We start from the raw sequence: 23,635 nt of genomic DNA on the forward strand, positions 1-23,635 counted from the left end.
ATGAAAACCTTAAACAAAAGAGATTACTATACATGTATACTCAACAACATAAGATAGGAAGAGCTCGGGTATTTTTCCAATGAAGAATGTGTATGAAAACCTAGAATAAATATAATGTACTGTACAAGATTTGTTGGGCAAATCATTGAAAGTTTGGAGTCAAGAAAGATAGCTTCAAATTTAGTGCAGCACATTAAATGGCTAACACCTGCAAGTGCATTTTCAAAGATTTTTTAGATGCAAGATCACAACCATTGCATGCATTTTGCTGATGTTACAGCTGTGAAATGACTTTTTTAATACTTGGCCGTGATTTACAGGATTCTCATCCGTTTGTTTATATTAACTATATATAGTTAGACTGGTGAGGGTGTGGTTGTGCATCTTTTTGTGTATATCTCTATTAGTCTGTCTTCATATATTTCACATAGTTGTAGTATGTGAGCCTCTGGACTACACATGTTCATATATATTGCTATTTATCAGCATATACTTACAGTACCTTATTATATACAATGTGTACACGCATACAATTCTTTGATTCAGATCTCTCCTAGATATTCTTTAAGTAACCAACTGTTTGCATTCCAGTTGAATGGCCCCTCAATATTTCAGTGTTTCAAACAGTGACAAAAACAGACCAGGAACAATCTCATAAATACTACATCTTAGTGGAAGTAGTATGGAAAAAGAGAATGTCTGGATCAGGTCCTAAGACTCTGAACATATGTGAAGTGAGCAGGAAAATACTTAATGGCTGAGGAGAGGATAATACAATGATTTCTACAAGGTGATTTTGACTTCACAACTTGCAAGTACCAAAGGAAGTCATTTTGTACAGAGTTGGTATAAAGTATAGTGAAATTTATTTTATCATACATTTTACTGTGGACTTCCACTGTTCACAGGCTAATTCCACTGCCTAGTTTGCAAAGTCAGTCTTTTTTGATAATGAAGTTACTAAATATTTTATATAAGCATTCAGTGTTTCTGATACATAGTGATATCTTCAATATATACAAGACATTTTTTGAAAGGATTTTTGTCTTATACTGAGAGAGAGATACAGGGTCTTTTAAAAAAAAAATCATAAAAAGAGAAAAAGAAAAAGCCTTGTATTTGCTACTGTTTAACTAGTATGGATTTATCTTTCTAATTCAAGAAGAGCAGTTCAGTTTCCTTCTGTATTAGTTTTTGATAATGTGAAGTGTTTTTCTATGTTTGAATCTTTGTGGGTTTTTTTAAAGAAACCAGTATAAACTTGGAAAAACATTAGTAAATTAAACAATGGTAGCTATGTTCACACACAAATGTTTCAGAAATACATGTGTTCACTACCTCAGTTCACTCCGTTACCACTCCTTCCCACAACTAAATTATTTTTAAAACACTGATTTTTTGAATGTTTGCTATCATTATTTGAAGAAAGAAAAGGATTTACCTAATGTCATTACATTCCAGAAAGGGATTTAGAGTAGGACAAGCTACCATTGTCCTGGTTGGGATTTTTAGGTAAAATATAGAAATAAAAGGACTGGGATTAACTAAAAAAAAAAAAAAAAAAAGGGTGGGGGGGACATTTTTCTTTTAAAAAAAAAAATTTATGTACACAGCAATCACAATGATGTTTGTCTCTGCAAATCAACAGAATGAGTCCACCAGTACTTACTCTGCTTCCTAGTTGAATACAGTAGTGAAAGCTGAAAGAGTGACTATAAATCAGTGAACAACTATAAGCTTTATCTTGGGATATGATGCACATACTACAAATTAGTAAAGCATGACCTAGTATGTCATCCAGCTAGGTGAGCAAAACAGTTTAGTTCCATAATCCCAATCTGTGTTTCCAAAAGAAAATTGCTTGGATAAATGCATTTCCATAGCAATATGCATGGTATGTTTTATATATGTGGGATAAATAGTACCAAGGAGAATTACTGGTGATTGCTAATTAACTATGGAAATATGTTGTGTGTATTTTTGTGGACAGTCGGGTTAGCACCTGCTCCAGTACATATTCTCAGACATTTTACATGGCTGTAGACTATTGTAGCTAGCAGTGTTATTGGGTAAACATTTATTAATTGTGACAAGAACACCCAATTTATTTCAGTACTCTAGCTTATTTACTGCTCTTTCACCTTTGTATTTTATATTGAAAGAAAAAGTAAAATGAATATTGATAGAGTTAGATATTGATTTCTAAATTTATAGCCTGTTCTCAGCCTTGAGTCAAAGTCACATGCCAATAGGTTTGTGTATATTAATAACAAAGGATGTAGACTTATTCTTACAGCAATGAGAAACTGTTGAAGCAAGAAAGTTTTAACAGCACAGACCATTTTATAGTTTGAAAAATGTCATCTGTAAAGGTGAGGTAAAGCTGTGTTGAAAAGCAGTGAACAAAATAAGAGGAATACTATTAGATATGGATGGGAAGGGAGTTTCTAGCCAGCTGACAGCAAAAACAGTAAAGTCCTATTTTGCATTATTTGCTATAGTACATTTTCTGTTTTGGCTTGTTTAAGAAAACCTCCTCTTTCAATACTGCATGAACTTAGCGAATTAGTTTACCAACTAAAACAAGAGTGATTGCAAATATTGCGTACTTTTTACATGTGACTTCTGTTTCTTAAGACTCAAAGAACGATTGCAGCACATTGTACATCATAGGCAACTAAATTTTTTTCCCATCCAGCTTCTTCTATAGAAATTGATACCTTTTTAAGCAATAGGTTTCATACTACAAAAGTAGTTTAAGCAGTGAAACTTGGGTGCATGTCATTCTGCATGACTTCGTGCTTGTTCCAATTACCTGAGTAGTAGTGCTATTCAGTATGACACCCTAACATGTCTCATTGCAGTGACACAATGCCCTCAAGGTACATTATTTTTATACAAAGTTTTTCCTGTATATTTAATTATTTAGTTTATCTGTCAGAGAAAATGACCCTACCAAAACCATGTTCAGTATTAGTAAAAGTAATTAGCAACCAACAAAATGTAATTATACATAAAATAAAGGATGGTATTAACAAGTAGTGTGTTCTTGAAATGTATGCAGTTGAAATATTCACTGAAAGTTTAGAGATTGTCCATTTAAAAATTTCTAATTCGTTCTGTAGATGCTACAGAAGAATTCTAAAAGTTTATACTCAAAAACTGAATAGACTTTTTTAACCCAAGTTCTCTTTCTTGTGTTCTGACTATCTTTCATCTTCTGTGTACCTCACTCTCTCTCAGCTCCCCAAGTGACTCTCTGGTCTCCATCATATTTCCTATATCCCTTTGATCCTGTGGGTTTTTTCTATCCCTTTAGAACCTCTAAATCTCAGTTGTGAAACACACACTATTCCTTGTGCACAAATTCTGTTTGACATTAGTGGATTTCTATTAACATAATTTACAGACTACAGAACACTAATGCGAAGTAAAATAAAAAAAAGTTTTGTGCATACTCCAGTAAATGGTTTTCAGAAACAAACAAATGGCTTTCTTCAGATTTTGTTCTTCACAGTATCATATAATAATAAAGCACAAATGACTAAAACATAGAATATATAGGGAAATATAAAAAGCATCGCACAGAACGTTATCCCATGCAGCTTAACAAATATTGATCACTTTTTGTAAAAGCAAATTTTAATTACAATGTCTTTTTCCGGGCTGAGGGTTTGTATGTCACACTTCAAGATGATACCATTTGAAATGACTGAGTTATAAACCTCATTTTAAAAAAATGTGTTTTAAAGAAAAACCTGACAGATTCTTAATTATAGCAGCCATACTGAGCATGGTTATAATGCTGTTATGACTCACTTTAACAAGGTAATCAAAAGGCTAAATGTTTTTATTCCTTTTTTAAAATTGCCAGTGGAGCAGCTAAGCAAACTATTTTGCTGATGCTTAATATATCAGTGATTAAAAATAAGACCTGAATATCTGCAGTGCAAAAATGATTATTTGAAAAATATTGTGATTACACCTTTGTAACAGAGGTTGCCAAGGCTAAGCTTGTGGTGAAGGTCAACTTTCTGAGATAGTTACAGATAAAGGCAGACTTGGGCTTACCTAGATAAACTGTGGGTAAATTTTCAAAACGCTGGATATGAATTGTTGTTCAAATTCCCTGTTGTATCTATGTGGGAAATTTAGAATGTGCTCCATTCAGCTTAGAATTCATGTCTTAGTAATAAGAAAAGGAGTACTTGTGACACCTTAGAGACTAACCAATTTATTTGAGCATGAGCTTTCGTGAGCTACAGCTCACTTCATCGGATGCATACTGTGGAAACTGCAGAAGACATTATATACACAGAGACCATGAAACAATACCTCCTCCCACCCCACTCTCCTGCTGGTAATAGCTTATCTAAAGTGATCATCAAGTTGGGCCATTTCCAGCACAAATCCAGGTTTTCTCACCCTCCGACGCCCCCCATACAAACTCACTCTCCTGCTGGTAATAGCCCATCCAAAGTGACCACTCTCTTTATAATGTGCATGATAATCAAGGTGGGCCATTTCCAGCACAAATCCAGGTTTTCTCACCCCCCCCCCCCCCACACACACACAAACTCACTCTCCTGCTGGCAATAGCTCATCCAAACTGACCACTCTCCTTACAATGTGTATGATAATCAAGGTGGGCCATTTCCAGCATAAATCCAAGTTTAACCAGAACGTCGGGGGGGGGGGGGGGGGTAGGAAAAAACAAGGGGAAATAGGCTACCTTGCAGAGTCATTATGCCCCCCCCCCCCCCCCCAGACGTTCTGGTTAAACTTGGATTTATGCTGGAAATGGCCCACCTTGATTATCATACACATTGTAAGGAGAGTGGTCAGTTTGGATAAGCTATTGCCAGCAGGAGAGTGAGTTTGTGTGTGTGGTTTTTGGAGGGGGGTGGGGGGGTGAGAAAACCTGGATTTGTGCTGGAAATGGCCCACCTTGATTATCATACACATTGTAAAGAGAGTGGTCACTTTGGATGGGCTATTACCAGCAGGAGAGTGAGTTTGTGGGGGGGGGGTCGGAGGGTGAGAAAACCTGGATTTGTGCTGGAAATGGCCCAACTTGATCACTTTAGATAAGCTATTACCAGCAGGAGAGTGGGGTGGGAGGAGGTATTGTTTCATGGTCTCTGTGTATATAATGTCTTCTGCAGTTTCCACAGTATGCATCCGATGAAGTGAGCTGTAGCTCACGAAAGCTCATGCTCAAATAAATTGGTTAGTCTCTAAGGTGCCACAAGTACTCCTTTTCTTTTTGCGAATACAGACTAACACGGCTGTTACTCTGAAACCTGTCTTAGTAATAAAGCATGATAGTATGAGCAAAGGTTTTTTTTGTTTGGTTTGGTTTGGTTTTTGAACTTTTTGTGTAACTTGTTAAAGGACAATACTAGAGACAGAATTCCTTTGTCTGTAAACAGGACAAGTATATCACTTGAACCAGTAATGGAAGCTTCCCAATCCTGGTCTGCCTTGTACCTTAACCGTGATATTAGAAGGACCCTTTCTAGGGATGAGAGAGCATAGCTGCCTTCATATTCATCCATTTAAATATAAGGAGTACTTGTGGCACCTTAGAGACTAACAAATTTATTTGAGCATAAGCTTTCGTGAGCTACAGCTCACTTCATCGGAATGCATCCGATGAAGTGAGCTGTAGCTCACGAAAGCTTATGCTCAAATAAATTTGTTAGTCTCGAAGGTGCCACAAGTACTCCTTTTCCTTTTGCGAATACAGACTAACACGGCTGCTTCTCTGAAATCTGTCATTTAAATATAGTTACTATTGTAATTTAATTTTGAAGGAAAGAATCTTACTGATGTAGTTTTATGTTTTGTGCAATTCAATGTATAACATTTTCTATAATTTTACATCAATAAAAATTAAAAAACCTTTTAATATGTCAGAAAACATTTCTATAGTGTAAAAACATAAGAGACATTGATCAGGTTCCTAACACAAACACATTCAGAGTTCTCTTTCTTCAGGAGGTAGTAGTAGTGTCTAAACAGACACCCACTGACTTTATTTCAGGATGGAGACACTTCTTTCGCTTTCCAGCATAAAACACCAGGATTTTGATTTTTACAAACCTGAAAGAGTGTACATCTGTGGAGCACACACTGAAGAAATACCTAGATTTGCATTCTGACATCTTTATTACTATTAGAGAGAATTTTCGTCAGCATTAAGTTTGCATATGTAAGTGACAGATTGCATATTTAAGAGGAATTGACATATGATTTCTCCTATGATTTAATTATAGAAGGGAGATCCATGGCAAGGAAGGCTTGATAACTGTGACGTGTTGTCTATCATCTTCAAATGGTATGGAGTAACTGAGGATATGTCTATACTGCAATCAAGAGGTATGATTGCAGCGTGTGTAGGCATACTCAAGCTAGCTAGATCCAAGCTAGCTTAAGTAACAATAGCAATGTATCCACGGCAATAGCACAGGCTAGCCTGCTGAGTACAACTCTTTCCAGGATCCTGGGTATATACAGGAGTGGCTAGCCCATGCCACTACCCCTGCTGCCACAGCTACCCTGCTGCTGTTACTTGAGCTAGCTGTGATCTCAAAGCTAGCTCAGGTACACTACACGTGCTGCGATCACAGCACTCAACTGCAGGGTAGACATAACCCCAAGAGATCCTCCACAGAATTTCATTTTGGTAGAGAGCCCCCCAACTTCCTTCATCTTTACTTTATTTTAGCCAAAAGGCTTAGAAGTATTCCCCTTCTTTTATCTTAATTCCTCTTTGCACTCCCTGTGTATAGCATTGTTTCCTGCATCCTGAATATAGCCTCTAGTGGTACACTGGTTGGAGGTACTAATGCCTGAGTAGGTAGTTTACCTGTAGATTAGTTTTTCCTTAGTGCAAGTAGTTAACAACATTTATATTTGTTTTCTAGTTTTGTTTTGATGAATTAATGCTTATGAAAAGTACTAGTTTGACAGAAAACTCCCTTTCACAGAATAAGTCAAGTATGGGCAGAAAAAATGAAAGCTTCCTCACACTATCCTGGTAGTCTGTTTTAACCTTGTGATGAATGGATCAGTTCTAAGGGTGACATTGTTAGTCCCCGTGTTGATTCAGTCCCTAGTGTTTCTGCTGAGATTACACAAGGCTGCCAATATTGTGGGTGACTTTTGTGATGTAAACCCTGTCCTCTAGGACCTGGGCAGAAACCATAGTTCACTTCACATAAGTCACTGAACATTTATCAGAGAATAACAACTTTGCCAGGTTTTCAAGTTTTCTTTTTATCTGCTTTGGACGATTTTACACTGGAAGATCTGCTTCAGAGACACAGTAGAGTGGTATTTGCAGTGTTGCCAAAAATGTGGAGTAAATAATGTGCTGCATCATTTCACTTAGATCCGTGTGCAAAGGCAGTTTTTGTCTAACAGCCCTTCTCTTATCTGTAAGGGGGACTTTTCCACCCCTATTGTGCCTTCTCTTCCCACCCAACCTTCAGCTCCTGCAAAAGGATGCAACACAATTATGTGTCTGGTATGGGTAGAAAGGACTGAATGGGCTGTGGTGAGCAGGACACATACTTTCCAACTTCTGGCCTGGTAGAGCTTAGTCAGAAAAGAACGTAAGTCAAGGTCTGTGTTATTGGTTCAGTGGATTTCCTTTGAGGGAGTTCCTGATAGTGCAGCTCCAAAGGAACTGTGATGTCTCCTGACCAGAAGCCAGTTCAGGTTTTGTGTTGTCATCAGTGTAGGGTTTATATAGGTGCAGCATGAGGTTTCAGAGTGGGTGCAGATTTTGTGAGCACAACATAGCTAACCCGTGTTTGGAAATTTTGGCCCAAAATGTTTAGCTGAGTAATGTGACATCTTCACAGTTGTGTCTGTTGTAGCTTGAAATAGTCACTTGTAATATATCTGATTAACAGCAACTAGATGTGTAAATTAGACAGATACGTTATAAATATTTGAACATCACAGCAATTTAAAAAATTGTAATTTGTCTGCCGGTTGTGAAGCTGCTGTTAATGCTACACAAATTTTCAATAGTTAAAAAAAAAAATCTAAAAAATCTGAGCAGCAATCCTGATTTTTACTTTTGTTAGCGAATCTCCTTTAAAGAGGACGCAGTCTAAGAGTTTATGATTTTTAACAATGTTTCTGATAGAATGGCATCTTGCATCAGGATTTACATCCCTGCATTCAGTTAGATGGTATGGAAACAAAAAACAAAAACCCAACAAAAAAAGATGGAGTATTAAATGTCTTCTGAAAACGGGGAAAGTTCACTGGATTTTAAAGTGAAGCAGCATGTATCACCTCTCTTTCCATTGGCTGTTTATCCAACATCAATACAACACTTTAGGAGCCAAATTACTAAACAAGCTGCCAATTAGGCTTGCAGTCAGCTGGATAGATTAGTGGGTAAGAGAGTCAGATACAAGATTTTCATCTCTTGAGCCAATTACGCAAGTGAATTACCATCCACAATGCTCCTTGGAAGATTTGCGGTAAAAAGACTGACTCTGCTGTGATAGACATAAGTGAGATCCAGGGTAGGAGGTAAGGGTTAGCAGGCCATGTATTGCAAAAATTGCCCAAGCAAAAGGAGATCCTTCTAGGAAAGGATTTAAAGGATTTAGGGCTGCCAGGAGTGAAAGAAGAAGAAATAATAGTTGTAGAATGCTCTGCTGAGGCATAGTTGTTCCACTCACAAATCTTTAATCTTATAAAAGAAAGATGAGAGTCCAGGACTCGATTTCAATGCAGTATCATTTTCTGAGAAATTATCCTTAGCATTAAAAAAAAAAAATAGTTTGGTCAAAGTTGAAATTGCACAAATCCACCTTCCTTTATTCTTGTGCCTGAAAAAGACCTTTGTGTTGCTCTCCTAAAGTTTATTGAAGGTGCTGAACTGGATTCTGATTTTAGTTACACCAGTGTAAATCCAAAATAATTTAAGTGATGTCAGTTTTGTCAATAAACTGAAATCTGATTTTGCCCCAATAGCAATAAAAAGATTAATAAATAAAAAAAATAAAAAATAAATTATAGCTTTCTACCCTTTTTAAATATTGAAAGTCACAATATTAGTACATTGGGTAACTGTCCTGTTTTTTGATCTATAACAAATATAAGCCTAGATGGTAATCTGTTATGTTCTAAAGAAGAGGTATTTTACAGTTAAGGGAAAATAGATTTGCAGTTTGCCATATAGTTCAAAACTGAGTATTGACACGTTTGGTTCCTGCTGAGATTCACACACTAGTAAAACATTATTTCTTAAATATTAAGCAAATTTAAATCCTGAACTTTTGCAAGCTGTTGTGTCCAAAAATGATTAAACAGATGTGGAGCCTGCAGCAGCATTAGACCTCTGATCTGATTTTTAGCTTACAGATGGAATTAAATTAATTCATGGCAATCACTGTAAAATCAAGGGTATGGCATTGAATGCTAGTGTACTGTTTAACCGGAATGTATCTGTTTCAACAGCTGTTAAGAAAAATTATGTGCCTTATTTTTTCATAAGAAGGGCCATACTGGGTCAGACCAGAGGTCCATTTAACCCAGTATCCTGTCTTCCGACAGTGTCCAATGCAAGGTGTCCCAGAGGGAATGAATAGAACAGGTAATCATCAAGTGATCCATCCCATGTCGCCCATTCCTAGCTTCTGGCAAACAGAGGCCAGGGATACCATCCCTGCCCATCATGGCTAATAGCCATTGGTGGACCTATGCTCCATGAATTTATCTCATTCTTTTTTCAATCCTGTTATAGTCTTGGCCTTCACAACATTCTCTGGTAAGGAGTTCCACAGGTTGACTGCGTTGTGTGGGGAAAAAAAAACTTCCTTTTATTTGTTTTAAACCAGCTGCCTATTCATTTCATTTGGTGGTCCCTAGTTCTTGTGTTATGAGAAGGAGTAAATAACACTTCTTTATTTACTTTCTCCACACCAGTTATGATTTTATAGATCTCTATCATATCCCCCCTTAGTCATCTCTTTTCCAAGCTGAAAAGTCCCAGTCTTATTAATCTCTCCTCAGCTGTTCCATACCCCTAATCATTTTTGTTGCCCTTTTCTGAACCTTTTCCAAGTACACTATATCTTTTTTGAGATGGGGCAACCACATCTGCATGCAATATTATCTATCACTTTCTTAACGATTCCCAACATTCTTTTTGCTTTTTTGACTGCCGCTGCACATTGAGTGGATGTTCAGAGAACTATCCACAGTGATTCCAAGACTCTTTCTTGAGTGGTAACAGCTAATTTAGACCCCATCATTTCATATGTATAGTTGGGGTTATGTTTTCCAATGTGCATTACTTTGCATTTATCAACACTGAATTTGCCAATATCTTCCATTTTGTTGTCCAGTCACCCAGTTTTGAGAGATCCTTTTGTAGCTCTTTGCAGTCTGCCTGGGATTTAACTATCTTAAGTAGTTCTGTATCATCTGCAAATTTTGCCACCTTCCTGTTTACCCCTTTCTCCAGATCATTTATGAATATGTTGAACAGGACCGGGCTCAGTACAGATCCCTGGGGGACACCACTATTTACCTCTCTCCATTCTGAAAACTGACCATTTATTCCTACCTTTTGTTTCCTATCTTTTAACCAATTACTAATCCATGAGAGAACCTTTCCTCTTATCCCATGACTGCTGACTTTGCTTAAGAGCCTTTGGTGAGGGACCTTGTCAAAGGCTTTCTGAAAATCTAAATACACTATATCCAGTGGATTCCCCCTTGTCCACATGCATGTTGACCCCCTCAAAGAATTCTAGTAGATTGGTGAGGCATGTTGACTGTTCCCCAACAAATTATGTTCATCTATGTGTCTGACAATTTTGTTCTTTACTATCGTTCCAACCAGTTTGCTTGGAACTGTAGTCAGGCTTACTGGCCTGTAATTGCCAGAGTCACCTCTGGAAAGATACATTTAATAGAAATGTACCTTTAATGCCATAATAAAAATTTCACAATAAAAATGTTATTGGAAGTTTTTGTTATTCCCCTAAACGTTTTTAAATACACAAATATGTTTGCCTTTTTACATTTATAGGTTTCATAACAAGCATATTTCATATATACATTTATGGGTTTCATATTAGGCATGCACATGTATAATAGAGGTGGGCTCCAGGGGCTGTGTATTTATATATATATATACTAGTTTGTATTTTTGGGCTGTGGGTGTTGCTCAGTATAGGTATAGGAATTTGATAGCACTGTCTTGCCATCCAAGCATTCCCACTGTTCCTTCAGTGCTTTCCCCTCACTTATGTGATGGCAACCACTCCAGTGAGCTGACACTCATCTGGCAAATCAGGAACCAAAGTATTATGGTTGCTATCAAATTTTGTAGTCTCTGTAAGGCAGAAGGGTCTGCAAGTGAAATTCCTGCAAATTATTAACATAGAGTGCTGATTTTCATTCCTCATAACTACTGCCTCTTTCCCACTCCCCACCCCTGTCGCTGCCTTTCACCTGTCACATTTTGCATAGCTGCTTTTCCGTGAGGTGGCAGCAGCGGGTTGTTCTTGTTCTTGCTTCAGGCTGGGTCAAGACTGAACATGTCCTGGAGGTAGTACAACCCTTTTTAGGGGCAATATGCTTTTACCACTCTCTGAAAGCCCCTGCTGGCCAGTCCAAGAAGTACCATTGGCATGAGTTAGAAGCTGAGCTTTAAGATGTATATTGCAAGGACAATAACTGCTTTAAATTAGAGAATAAAAGCCAACAGCAAAAAAAAAGTAACAAACAAGGTAGCATGGTATTTGTCATACTCTGTTCTTTCCCAATCTTCAACCAGTCAGCAATAAGAATGGTATTTCCGAGTGCTGATTGGTCACAGAATGAAGGAAAAGGACTACAGTGAATAAAATTACCAGAAACTATGTTCTTATAGCAAGTGGAGAGGCTCAAAATGTGCAGGATAAAATAACTATAATTTGATTCACTTTTTATAAAGACATTGTAAGATTTAGGCTTCAAAACTGACTAAACAGGGAGAATGGACTGTTGATACCAAATCTTTTTGAAATAAAATACAGCCAGCCTGCACGGTTGCTAAGAAAATAAAAACAGGAAAGTAAATTAGTTGTTTACATCCCAGTTGTGCATTAATTTTTTTGGTGTTGCACTGACCTCAAGCAAAACCAAAAATATTATTGGACATGCATGGTGCGTGTGTGTTCGTGCACACAAAAACAAAAAAAAGAAAATAAGCCTTTTGTTGGCTGTATTCAGAGGGTTTGGGGATTTTAGAGTTCTAATAGAAAATCATGTACAATGGAGTGGAAAAAGTAATTATACTGTATATTTTAAAAGTACTTAAATGTCTTTAAAACAAAACATATTCCAATTATCCTGTCAGTCACAGAAAGAGGAAATGCATTCTGTTACAGGAAAAAATCAAAAATAGAAGCATCAGTTTATTAAATAGCATGTTTCAGGGTACAAATTGTTCATCTGTATAGCCTCTTTCTGTTCTTGCTGTGTGAGGAATTGGATTTGATACAGGAAGATACATAGTTTATATAAAGTTAACTGTGCTTTTTAAATGGACTCTAGTGAACCAGCAAAGTTGTTTGCTCTGTTTTGAGCTGTTCTCTACCGTTTACACTCTGGAGTGTGTTTCTGACACTGCTATGCAAACTCAGGAATCATCTGACACATCCTATTCTGAGATAGTGTGAACACCTTGATTATATGCCTCTGTCATTGTTCCCTTTTCCTTGGAAGCACTGTGAACTTTATTCCCCTCTGTTGTTTTTTTCCATTGTTTTTAAGATATTAGGACCCCACTACCAATTTCATTGTTTAAGTTATCCCCAAAAAAGTGAGTTAATGGATACTTCTATAGTTTTAGTAAGGGTGTTTACCTGTCAATTAGTTTGGACATCGATATTTTTTTTCCATTTTCTGTGCTAGAAGCAAGAGCTCAGAAGGTCCATAGCCTGCTCTATGTATGCTCAGTCATTGTCAGGGACTTGTCTGTATGAAAACTGTCTCTGTCTATGGGAGGCCTGAAAAGAAAGGAAGACTTTGTTATTGAATTTTGTGCTGGTCAGTTCAAGAGCACCCTCATAGAGCCAGGACACTGATTTCAGAGCCTTTATCACCTAATGTAAAGTACTGCTTCAAACCAATATTAAAATTAGCTTTCTCTCAACACTCTTTCTTTTTTCTTTGACTCAGGGATTGGAATAGTGGCTGTCTAGCTTTTATCTGGCCACAGTGTGACTGAGTATACAGAATAGTACAGTAGATAATTCTTGAGTACTGTAAATTTGTTGCCACAATAATCACAAGTAGGGTATATCATGAAGGTTTCAATATGCATCTCTCATCTTCGGTTTGACTACTGCCTGTGTATGCTGTTTCAATGTAGCTTTCTAGATTTGTATATTGAGGAGCTTCAAAATATTTGTTCAACTTTTGTTTTAATACTCCTTGGTAAAGTTAATGTAATAATGAACCAATTGCTCATCAGAGGTAAATGATTAGTTTAAAACTTTAGTCTCTCTAAAAACACATAACTGTGCTCTCCCTACACTTGTTACTAGAGTTCTCCACAAGAAGAAAAAAAAAAAAAAAAGGCAGGCTAGTATGAATGAATGGGAAACTAATTTATTTATTGGTAGTAGAATCTAGGAGCCCTAGTCATGGACCTGGAGCCTATTGTGCTACATGCTGTACAAATACAGAGCAAAAAAAGATTGTCCCTACCTCAATGGCTAATGCCCCAAGTCTGTCAAGCTTTGGAAGTTCATTCACAGCAGATTAAACAAAAATCCACCTTCCTGAAACAGCTCACCTTCAGTGTAGACAATGAAGAGGTTTCAACCTTTTTTCCTCCTGCAGGGCAGGATGTTGTACACCTTACTTCCTCCCCCATTTCATAACTAGCAGTATCATGCTATCTGCATTTATATCAGGAGTGGGCAGTTACCAAAGACAGTGCATACAGGAAAGCTTACCAGTGCATTAGGTCCAAAACTCTGTACTACAGAAGTTTCAATAGTTAATGGGAGAGAAAAGGCATTAGATTTAAATGCCTTTCACTTTTCATTTTCCTTTGCTACTACAAATACTTCTGTTTTTCTACATTCATAAGAAAAGTAAATCTGTTGGGTTTAACCCCTTTACTATTGGCGGTCTGTCTCCTCGTACGTGTACTGCTTTTCCTCTAACAGGACATCAAGCAGATCGTGGTACTGAGGGAGTACCAGCAAATGATAGAAGTATGGACACTTGTTTTGTAGAAAAGATATTACTCAAAAACATATCAAACAACTTTCTTTAAAAATAATAGAGACTGGGAGTGGCTGGGTCATTACACATATTGAATCTATTTCCTTAAGTTAAGTAGCCTCACACCTTCTTGTCAACTGTCTAAATGGGCCATCTTGATTATCACTACAAAAGTTTTTTTCTCCTGCTGATAATAGCTCATCTTAACTAAATAGCCTCTCACAGTTCGTATGGTAACTTCCAACTTATCTGTGTGTGTGTGTGTGTGTGTGTACACATCTTACTATATGTTCCATTCTATGCATCTGATGAAGTAGGCTGTAGCCCATGAAAGCTTGTGCTCTAATAAATTTGTTAGTCTCTAAGGTGCCACAAGTACTCCTGTTCTTTTTGCAGATACAGACTAACACGGCTGCTACTCTGAAAACTTTAAAAATAATGTTCTCAAATCTGAGAAACATAAAACTGGACAAGTGGCCACTTCTCACTTACATTGCACAGTAGCACACAATTAGGCATTAATCGGGGATTCCTCATGCTCAGTGACACAAAATATCCTTTCTTTTTTAAAAGGCTAAATTGAGATAGAATAGGATAAACCTACCAATCTTGTACAGTGATTTTCATGTTCAGAGTATTTTACAGACAGTCGGACAGATTATCTTTTAAGTTATGCTAGTGTAAATCCAGAATAAATTCATGGATGTCAACTGACTCTTACACCTATGTAACCAAGATCAGAATCTGCTTTTATTTCTGATTAATGGTAAGTCAGCTTTTGGCCACATTCACAGATATGTTTTGTGATGGTAAAAATGTTTTGTTTAGAGATGTCTAAGAGTTGGAATGTTACAGTATTATATTTTATTTAGGGGAAGTTTAAGACTGTGATTTATCAAAATGACTGCAATATATTATCTTACACAAGCTCTTACTGAAATGGAAAAGCAGTGCATTAGAAAAGTTGGTACCATTTTGTTTAAAGAGAAAGTTCTTCAATGCAAATGCATACGGTACTTCCCAGTGTTTATATTTGCCTTTTAAATCTTTCTAATCTTTAGTAAAACAAATCAATGAAATAGGATACAAATGGACTGGAGAATATTATATGCAGTGTTCCATAGCCATGTTGCTCTCAGGATATTAGAGAGATGAGGTGGATGAGGTAATGTTCCAGAAGTTGGTCTAATAAAAGATATTACCTCACCCACCTTGTCTCTGAAGAATATGTCAGTTGTCTGCTCTGCTTTTGTTGCTGTTGTGAGAATTCAATCATAAATGATTAGTTATTTTATTAAACATCTCAGCATACTCCAGTTGATTGAAAAGCATTTATTGTATCAATGAGGGTGGAAAGATAAGGTGTGATGTTTCTTATGCCCATGTTTGATATCTATACCTAACTCGGTAGTCAAATAGTCCTCTCCATACATTGATAAATTTATTCAGGTTTTGAGTTTTCTTTGAGTCTGACATCCAGCATTTTTGTCTCATGCATAAAAGATCTGCAGCAAAAATAAATGTGTAATGATTAAAAATTGAGCTACTCTTAAAAAAAGAGTGAAACTATACACCATATATGTACAATTAACATACAGCCATGAGGTCAACATATGCAAAGACAGTCTGTTCTAACAACCTATTAGATGAATTAGGAGAATAAGAAGGGTTAAGGCTTTGAAGGAGATTATCTTGCTCTTTTCTACACGGCAGTACTGATTAATGCTGTATGTTTCTTTTTAATCTCAGGGTTTGTAGGTGAAAACGCCCAACCAATCCCAGAAAACAACATTGGAAACAGAATGCTTCAAAGTATGGGCTGGACTCCTGGCACAGGCCTGGGACCAGACGGCAAAGGGATGTCAGAACCAGTCAGAGCCATCCAGAGGCCAAAGGGACTCGGACTTGGATTTAGCTGACAGAGAAGCACTCCAACTCCTGTACAGAAGTCAGGAAGACCAACCTTAATTTAAAGAAAAGAAAAAAAAAGCTAAAGTCTTATATTGTATTTTGTCATCAGCAAATCCAGTTGTTGTTCACTTATGGAGTTCTGAAGCCTAAATGTTTCATGTTGACTACTCTGGCTTTCAAGATGCAAGGTACAGCCACAGTGGCAAAAGAGGTGTTTGAATCCTAACTCTGTAATGGTGCTAAAATGTAAAAACAATTGTACTTTTTTATTTTCTGTGATCTTAAAACAAAGTCTGTTCGGTATATGATTCAAAATGCAATGCGTTTATTTTTCCTGAAAAGCTTATCACACAGCAGATTTCAGCATTTAGGCAAACATTTTTTGGCACCATTTTCTCATCTGAAGTGTTCTGAGAGGATTTGTTATCAAGGAAAATTAAACCTTAGAAAGCTGCTATGTTGGTTCATTTTTCCTTCCTTTAAAGGCAAAAATTTCCAAACTAGGTATTTCTAGAAGTTGGCCATACATGAGGATAGGTTAACATGATCTCTGCTTTTCCATGGTGACATACATTAGGTGTCCCCAAATGGCGATATTGATGGTAACTTTGTCATCATAGGAATGTAACCCCATTATCTTGTAAAGCATCATGCTTACCTGTGTGTAAACCCTAATTCTAATGCTTTTATAATTGTTTTTACATCTTGTAAGATATTTTTTAAGTAAATATTTTTAAAACTTTTAGTGTTCACCCTCAGCTTGGAATTCTGGTTATTTTTTATACTAGTGTTCCCCTGACTCTCCACCTCAAAAATGAGTGTATTTTAAATGTGACCCTTCCATTGGTTCTTAAACTTGGGGTTTTGGTATATTTTGAGTTGAGTGGTAGGTTACAGCGAGGGGTAGCTACCATTCAGTGTTTTTGTGGTCATGATATGGACATCCTACCACAAACTTCGAAGCATCATGGAAGAAGCAGAGAAAAGACAAAGTGAAGCAGGTAAGAAGGGAGGGAAATACTCTGGTAGCATCTCTAAAGTCTTGAGTGAGCAATTTAAAGTCAAGGGGGGATCATTAAGCATTTTAATCAGTATCCAATATCAGCACCGGTAATTTCATCAAACACCAGCCAATCAAGCTGCCAGGACACTGGTGGCGTAAAGCAAATTCCACATTAGGGTAGTATAATACAATTGAAGAGGAGCCTTCATTCCAATGGACTAAGGGCGAAAACTTGGCCCCATTGCAGTCAGTGCCAACATTTCCACTGACTTCACTGGGGCCAAGATTTTACTCTAAATTTATCATCAAGAAGAAAGCTCTTTTCCTCTCACAACCTCATCCATTTTCCAGCAAACACAATACTAGGAAAGTAGCTACAAGAGAAAGCAACAGATTAATTGAAAAACAGTGTTCTCACTTTCCAAGTGCTAGTACTGTCTGTTTTTTGGCCCTTTTTAGAGTCTGCTTACTATTGACCAAGTGTAGAGTAACTGGTTAGTGTCTGATGTCATCCTTGATGCTGATCAAATGTACAAGTTCACTGATTTGGAGTAGAATACTTTACTTGTGGTTTTAAATGCCTTATCTGTGTATGTGATTTTGATTTTTTGAAAAAGCGACATTTTTAGTATTTTGAAAATACTAAATTTCTTCAGTATTTAATCAGCAAGAATATTTGTTTCTATGGAACTTTCTAGGCTACACTGTAGTGTGGCTTTTCCATTTCAGACTTGTACTGTACAGCTAAGCTCATTAAACAGATTCTATGACCAAAGAATTTTGTGGCCATGTAATTGTAAAGAGCCAAGAATTTTGAATTCTGCAACTAACAGTGGATTCCACATGTATAACTGCCATTTAATATACACACAGGCCGGTTCTATATATGTACAGACAGATAGCTATATTTTAACTGATGTGGAATTCTCCTACACGCTTGATACTCCAAAGGGCTATGAAGTGCTGTTGAATTCTAAAGACGTATTTGTGAGTAATATATTGAGCAGTGCATAACTTCTTGAACTTGTAGACTATTTGTGAATTAATAAGAAGACACATGGCAATGTTAAGTAAAAGCTGTAGGCTTCTATTATTATGTTGTATTAGTAAAAGTTTAAAGAACTTCCTCCCCCCATTATAATTCCATCATGATTGATTACAAAGCCTGTGTATTATCATTTGGTAATTGTAACTGTGGTACAAATAACATTGTTTCTAATATATCCAGGCAATCTACAGTAGCTGCAGAAATTCAAGAAATATCAGTCTGCAGCTTAAAGAGTGTTTGAAAATATTTGCCGTTTTAGTGGAGAATTTAAAAATAAAAAACCGCATGGACAAATATTAGGATAAAACCTTGCTGGTTCCCACTCTGCTCCCCATTTCCCCCACATGCACGGGTACAATCGACCTGGTAGACTCCCATAGTGGAGGAATTACTTAGCTTGATGAAGATGTAAAGAATCAGAGCTAGAGTATAAAAAACATGTTAGTTTCTAATTTTAAATCAATCAATCTGTTCAAAAGAAATTAATAGATATCAAGGGTATTCAAACTGATTTTATTTAGATATAAATATGCCTAGTTTGTTTTGCAACTGGAATTTCCTACAAATGCCAGAGCAGACTGGGTGCCAAGTAGAGGGAAATGATTTGTTAAAATATAATGTAGTGATATTTTTCTTGATATTGCTGTACAATTCTCTCCCTACCTCATGCCCCCATTTTCAATTCTGTTTTCCTAGGCCTCTTTACAGTTGCTTTAACAATGTGATTGTGTAGGTTAGAGCTAGTATGTTCTTTAAAAAGGCCACTTTTTGGAGACACTTGGCTTTGGGATTGTGATAAAACATGCCACTATTTCAAAATATGTCTTAAAATTTGCCTGTTAGGTTTTTCCATTACTAGCTTATAACAATACCTACTACAGTGATGCTTCAGATTATTTTAAAATACATACACAAGTATTTTGATATGATATACCATCTGCTACTAGATATAACATTGAAATAAATTTTCCTTTTCACATATTAATCGATGTTGGACACTCTCATATCTGAGAGTTCCCAGCATTCACCTGATGCTTTCCATTTATGCTTGATTAATTAGTAGCCTAAAATGTTCTGCCTTCATTGAAGGTCTAATAAAAGAAACATACGTTTAGAGTAATGTACATTGAGTTTTGATGCATCTACCAATATACCTCAACATTTTGTGAATTGGGCCATTAACCTTTACTCAAACAGATGAGCAACTGCTGGCAGCATCTTTCTTTTAAATAAATATTTGTTGAAGTAGGAAAAGCATTTTTAACATGCTAGTATGTAACAACTTTGTCCCTGAATTTTGGCTTTTCTGTAATTAAGGTCTGTAATGGGTCAGTTGAATTGCCAGCAAATGGCTAAACAATCTGTATAGAATGCATTGCTTTAACACAAGCAAGATGTAATAAAATAAAACAGAGACTTCATTCTTCATGTTCTTTTTGTATATTGTGTACTTTAAACTGCTTTTTTGACAGCAGCGTTATTGCTAAGATGAGTGGAAGAATGACATCTTTCTGCAACATGTAGTTAAGGTTGCTAATATCTTTAACAAATAAATATTAGCTAGAAATGTTGTTACAAGGCTTGTGAAACTTTACTAATGTCCCCTTCCCATTTTTATATTCCCCAGCAGGAACAGATACACTTAGCTAATTATGTGTAAATTATCTATAGAAATAACTACATTAAACGAGTGTTAAGGTTGCACAAACACCCAAATGTCAGAAAATGCCCCAGTTACGATACGCACACCATTTTTATTGTCATAATGGTTCAGTCTATTGATTTAGACTTTTTTAAATACGTTTCCTTCTTCCCAACGTATTTATTTTGATAATTTTGTCAGCACTACACACTTTCTTTTCAATGCAGAGCCTTCCTTGGGTGCAATTCAGAAGAGGGAGTAGTTAACTACAGAGTCAACTGTGAACTCAGGTGACCTATATTTTGCCATCAATCTTTCACTTTTGGTTTGTCGATCTCTCAAGGCATATCAGACAAAGGTTCCCTCCTCAGTCTGAAGTATGGAGACCTCTCTAATGTTTTTGCACCTTACAAGGTCCCAAAGGACAGTGCCAAACTCCTGCCCTGCCACTATTTCTATTGCATAGCTAAGTTAACCAGGCACAGTAGATACTTAAGAACTTAGTGAAGGACTGATACAAAAATGTACTGTGCATGTCAACTCAAAAGAGCTCATTAAGAACTATTTCCATGCTAAATTTCAATACACCAACTATAAAGCTGATAAAAAAAATTGCAAAAATTTTACCATTTTTTCCCCTTTCATATGCCAGATTAGCTGAACCTTTTCTGCTTTGACTCCTTTCCCACCTCCCACAATTATCAAACTGGCCTACACTAGAAACTTTTGGTGTAGCAGTATCTGTTAGGGTTGTGATCTTTTAGTCACTTCTATGCCAGAAAAAGCCCTACTAAAGACGAACTTGTACTGTCATAAATGTGTCCTTGCTGGCATAGTTATTTTGGTATAAGCTATATTGGCAAAAGCACTTTTTTTGGCCAGTATATGCTGCGCATACACCACGAAGGTTGAGTTGGTAAATAACTGATTTTTTTTTTTATTCCACCCCCAAAAAATTTTCAATGGTTTGCATCAAATGGAATCTGGGAATTCTTTTTTTAAAAAAAATCAAAGTCCATTTTGGATTGAACACAAATGTGTTCGACCCAAAATGTTTTGTTTCTGGCATTTTTAAAATGCTAGATTCAGAAAACAGCCAGAGAATTAGCTGCTCCCTTATAACCTTTAGCCCTGAGGTTAGGGCACTCACCAAGATATGAGACCCCAGTTTGATTCCTCCCTCTGCTTGATGTAGAACAGGTATTTGAACTTTGGTCTTCAACCTCCTCAGAAGTGTGCCCTAACCAATGAGCAAAGGGTATTCTGGGGCAGGTTTTTCTCAGTCTCTTCTGTGAAGTGGTTCCACTTTGTATAAATAATTCAATAGTCAGTGGAGCAGAGACTGAACCCAGGTGTCCCTATTCCCAAGTGATGTCCTAAACACCAGGCTACAGACTCATTCTCATTTATTTTCTCTCTCTCTTTCTGGCCCAATGACTAATCAAGAATATTATACACAGTGGAACAGCTTCAACAGGAGAGATTGAGAGAGACCTATTGAGAATACCTCATAGCCCAGTGGTTAGGAATGAAATTAAAAGGCAACAAAATTAAAAGTGAGAAAAGGAAATATTTTTCACATAGCATGTGATAATCCTATGAAACTCCGTGACAGGATATGGAAGCCCATGGTTCAGCAGGATTGACGTGTATATAAAGAATATCCAGAGTGTTATGTGGATAACACTTTTTAAATAGAAAAGCCTTCATGCTTCAGGGCATAAACCAGTCATTAACTGCCTTGAAGAAACTTACCCTCTGGGGGAGATTATTCTATACTTATCCAATATAGAACTTTATACATCTTCCTCTGAAGCATTTGGTATTGTCACTAGTGCCCAATAGTGATCTGATTCTCTGTTGCAACTCCTATGAGGTTTGTGTTCTATTTCAGTGAGCTATGATTTATTTCTTCCCCCTCTTCCCCAATCCTGCACGTAACATGTTTTCAACATGCTAACTTATAAAACAGTTACCAGTTTCAGTGATGCATGGATATTCTTTGAAATAGCAAGACTAACATTTTTCAGTTAGGCCTGGAGTAAAGCAAGCTCTGATTTGAAACCTTGATTCCAGCCACTCTGAAGATATTTTGTACAGTCCTCAAGATTCAGTAGATGCCTATCTTCTTTGTAGAATTGTGTATTGTAAGGTGTAATTATTCTTTAGCTCTGCATTCACAGTTAGAGAATTAGTATAGTTGGGGAGGAAGTATCCACATAGTGCTTTGCTGGAGACCTGAACATTTGGGGGAAAGTATGTTAATTCGATGAGCATTGTCTAATTGTTTTTAATCGTATCACGTCTTCCTATACGAGAACATCTGAATGTTTTGCAATTTATGAAGTGAATGCAATACTTGACCAAGATCTTACACTCCTTTAAGTGCCAAATCCTCAGTGCACACATTGCCCTGATTTTTTGAGTATACCCATACAAGTATAGCTAAGACGTCACTGAACTCTATGAATACAGCTCTTCTGAAGATGGCACGTTATACCCAGGGCACTCCATGTGTTAGATTGGATTAAATTTAAGTAATTCTGTTATGTGAAAGATCACTTTTGTAATATGAGAGAGATTTTCATTTAGCTCTACCCCATATTATAATAGTCAGTGAGATAAGCAATTTTGAGACTGAAGCAACGCTTGTTTTATGCTTCTTTTTATAGCCATGCAAACACAATAATAAGTAACATCAATTTTAACACATTTTGCCAAAGTGCCTTTACACTCACTCCAATATATGCATTAGTATAGATGTTTTCATTTGTCAGTGACCTTATGAGTAATGAATTGCAGTGTGATAAATTGAATTTAGGCAATTTCTACTCATTATTGACAAAGATGAGGTCAACAAATAAACGGTGGCCCTGAGCCAGTTTTGAGCCTGGCTCTCAAGTTCTCCAATGATCATTTACACTGGGGGAAGGAAAATCCAGTCAAAGTATTGTGCTTGCATTTCCTAGCTCTAAATGTATTAAGCACAGCTTTTAGATCTATGGGAACATCTATTTTTTTATGACTTTTTTTTCAGTCAGGATAGTATTTGATTAAATTGATACCAATTTTATATTAACCCTTTACCACCACTTAAATCTAGTCTACAGACATAATTAAGAATGCATATCCCACCTCAGTGGGGAAAGACTTTGGCAGGGGGAGAAATCCAGAAGTAGTGCTGTTTTGCAGTAGCACTTGAACAGAAAGAAATGTTCTCAACTACAATATCCTCCCATCTTTTACGCCACCTGTTCTTTGTCTGGCCAGTTTCCCCGACCTGTGTAAGGTTTTTTTGTTGTGCAAGCTACTAGAGGGAGGCTGCGGGGGGAGGGGAACCTTGATTGCCTGACTGCATGGAGTTCTTGCAGCCCTTGATGTCAGCCATCTGGTGTATTTGTTCCAATAACTTGAAAGTGCAGTATTTATTATCGCTTTTTTTTTTAGAGCATTCAGGGTTGGGGCCCTGAGTCCTCTGAGTCCTCCAGAGACCCAGTGCTTGGGGGACCTGCAGTGAGCAGAAGGAGCTGTAATTTGGACTCGTAGTTTTGCCAAGACCTATTAAGTAGTCTGGAGAGTTAAGATTGTACTGTGGAGTGCACAGATGGGGATATCTCCCCAGAAAAAGCTGCTCCATATTACCTATTTACTCCTCCATGGGGAGAGTAGTAACTTGATGAGGATCTGTTTGATCTGTTTACTAGCAAGTTAAAGGAAGGTACCGGTTTCATGAGGCTTTGCCCATAGCAGCTTGGCTTCCACTTCTTCA

At 36.9% G+C, this 23,635-nt stretch overlaps 1 protein-coding gene across 2 annotated transcripts in view; it reads left to right on the forward strand.

Annotated features, from left to right (window-relative positions):
- GPATCH2 (G-patch domain containing 2) overlaps nt 1-19,650 on the forward strand; it is a 179,973-nt gene extending 160,323 nt beyond the window's left edge. For both annotated transcript variants that reach the window (XM_007064746.4, XM_037895719.2), the window contains one exon: nt 16,012-19,650. In XM_007064746.4, the coding sequence (XP_007064808.1) occupies nt 16,012-16,181 (170 nt within the window). In that variant the 3' untranslated portion in view covers nt 16,182-19,650. The remainder of the gene's footprint in view (nt 1-16,011) is intronic.
- The last annotated feature ends 3,985 nt before the right edge of the window (nt 19,651-23,635 follow it).

The sequence above is a fragment of the Chelonia mydas genome, chromosome 3, assembly GCF_015237465.2.
Source record: "Chelonia mydas isolate rCheMyd1 chromosome 3, rCheMyd1.pri.v2, whole genome shotgun sequence".
NCBI lineage: Eukaryota > Metazoa > Chordata > Testudines > Cheloniidae > Chelonia > Chelonia mydas.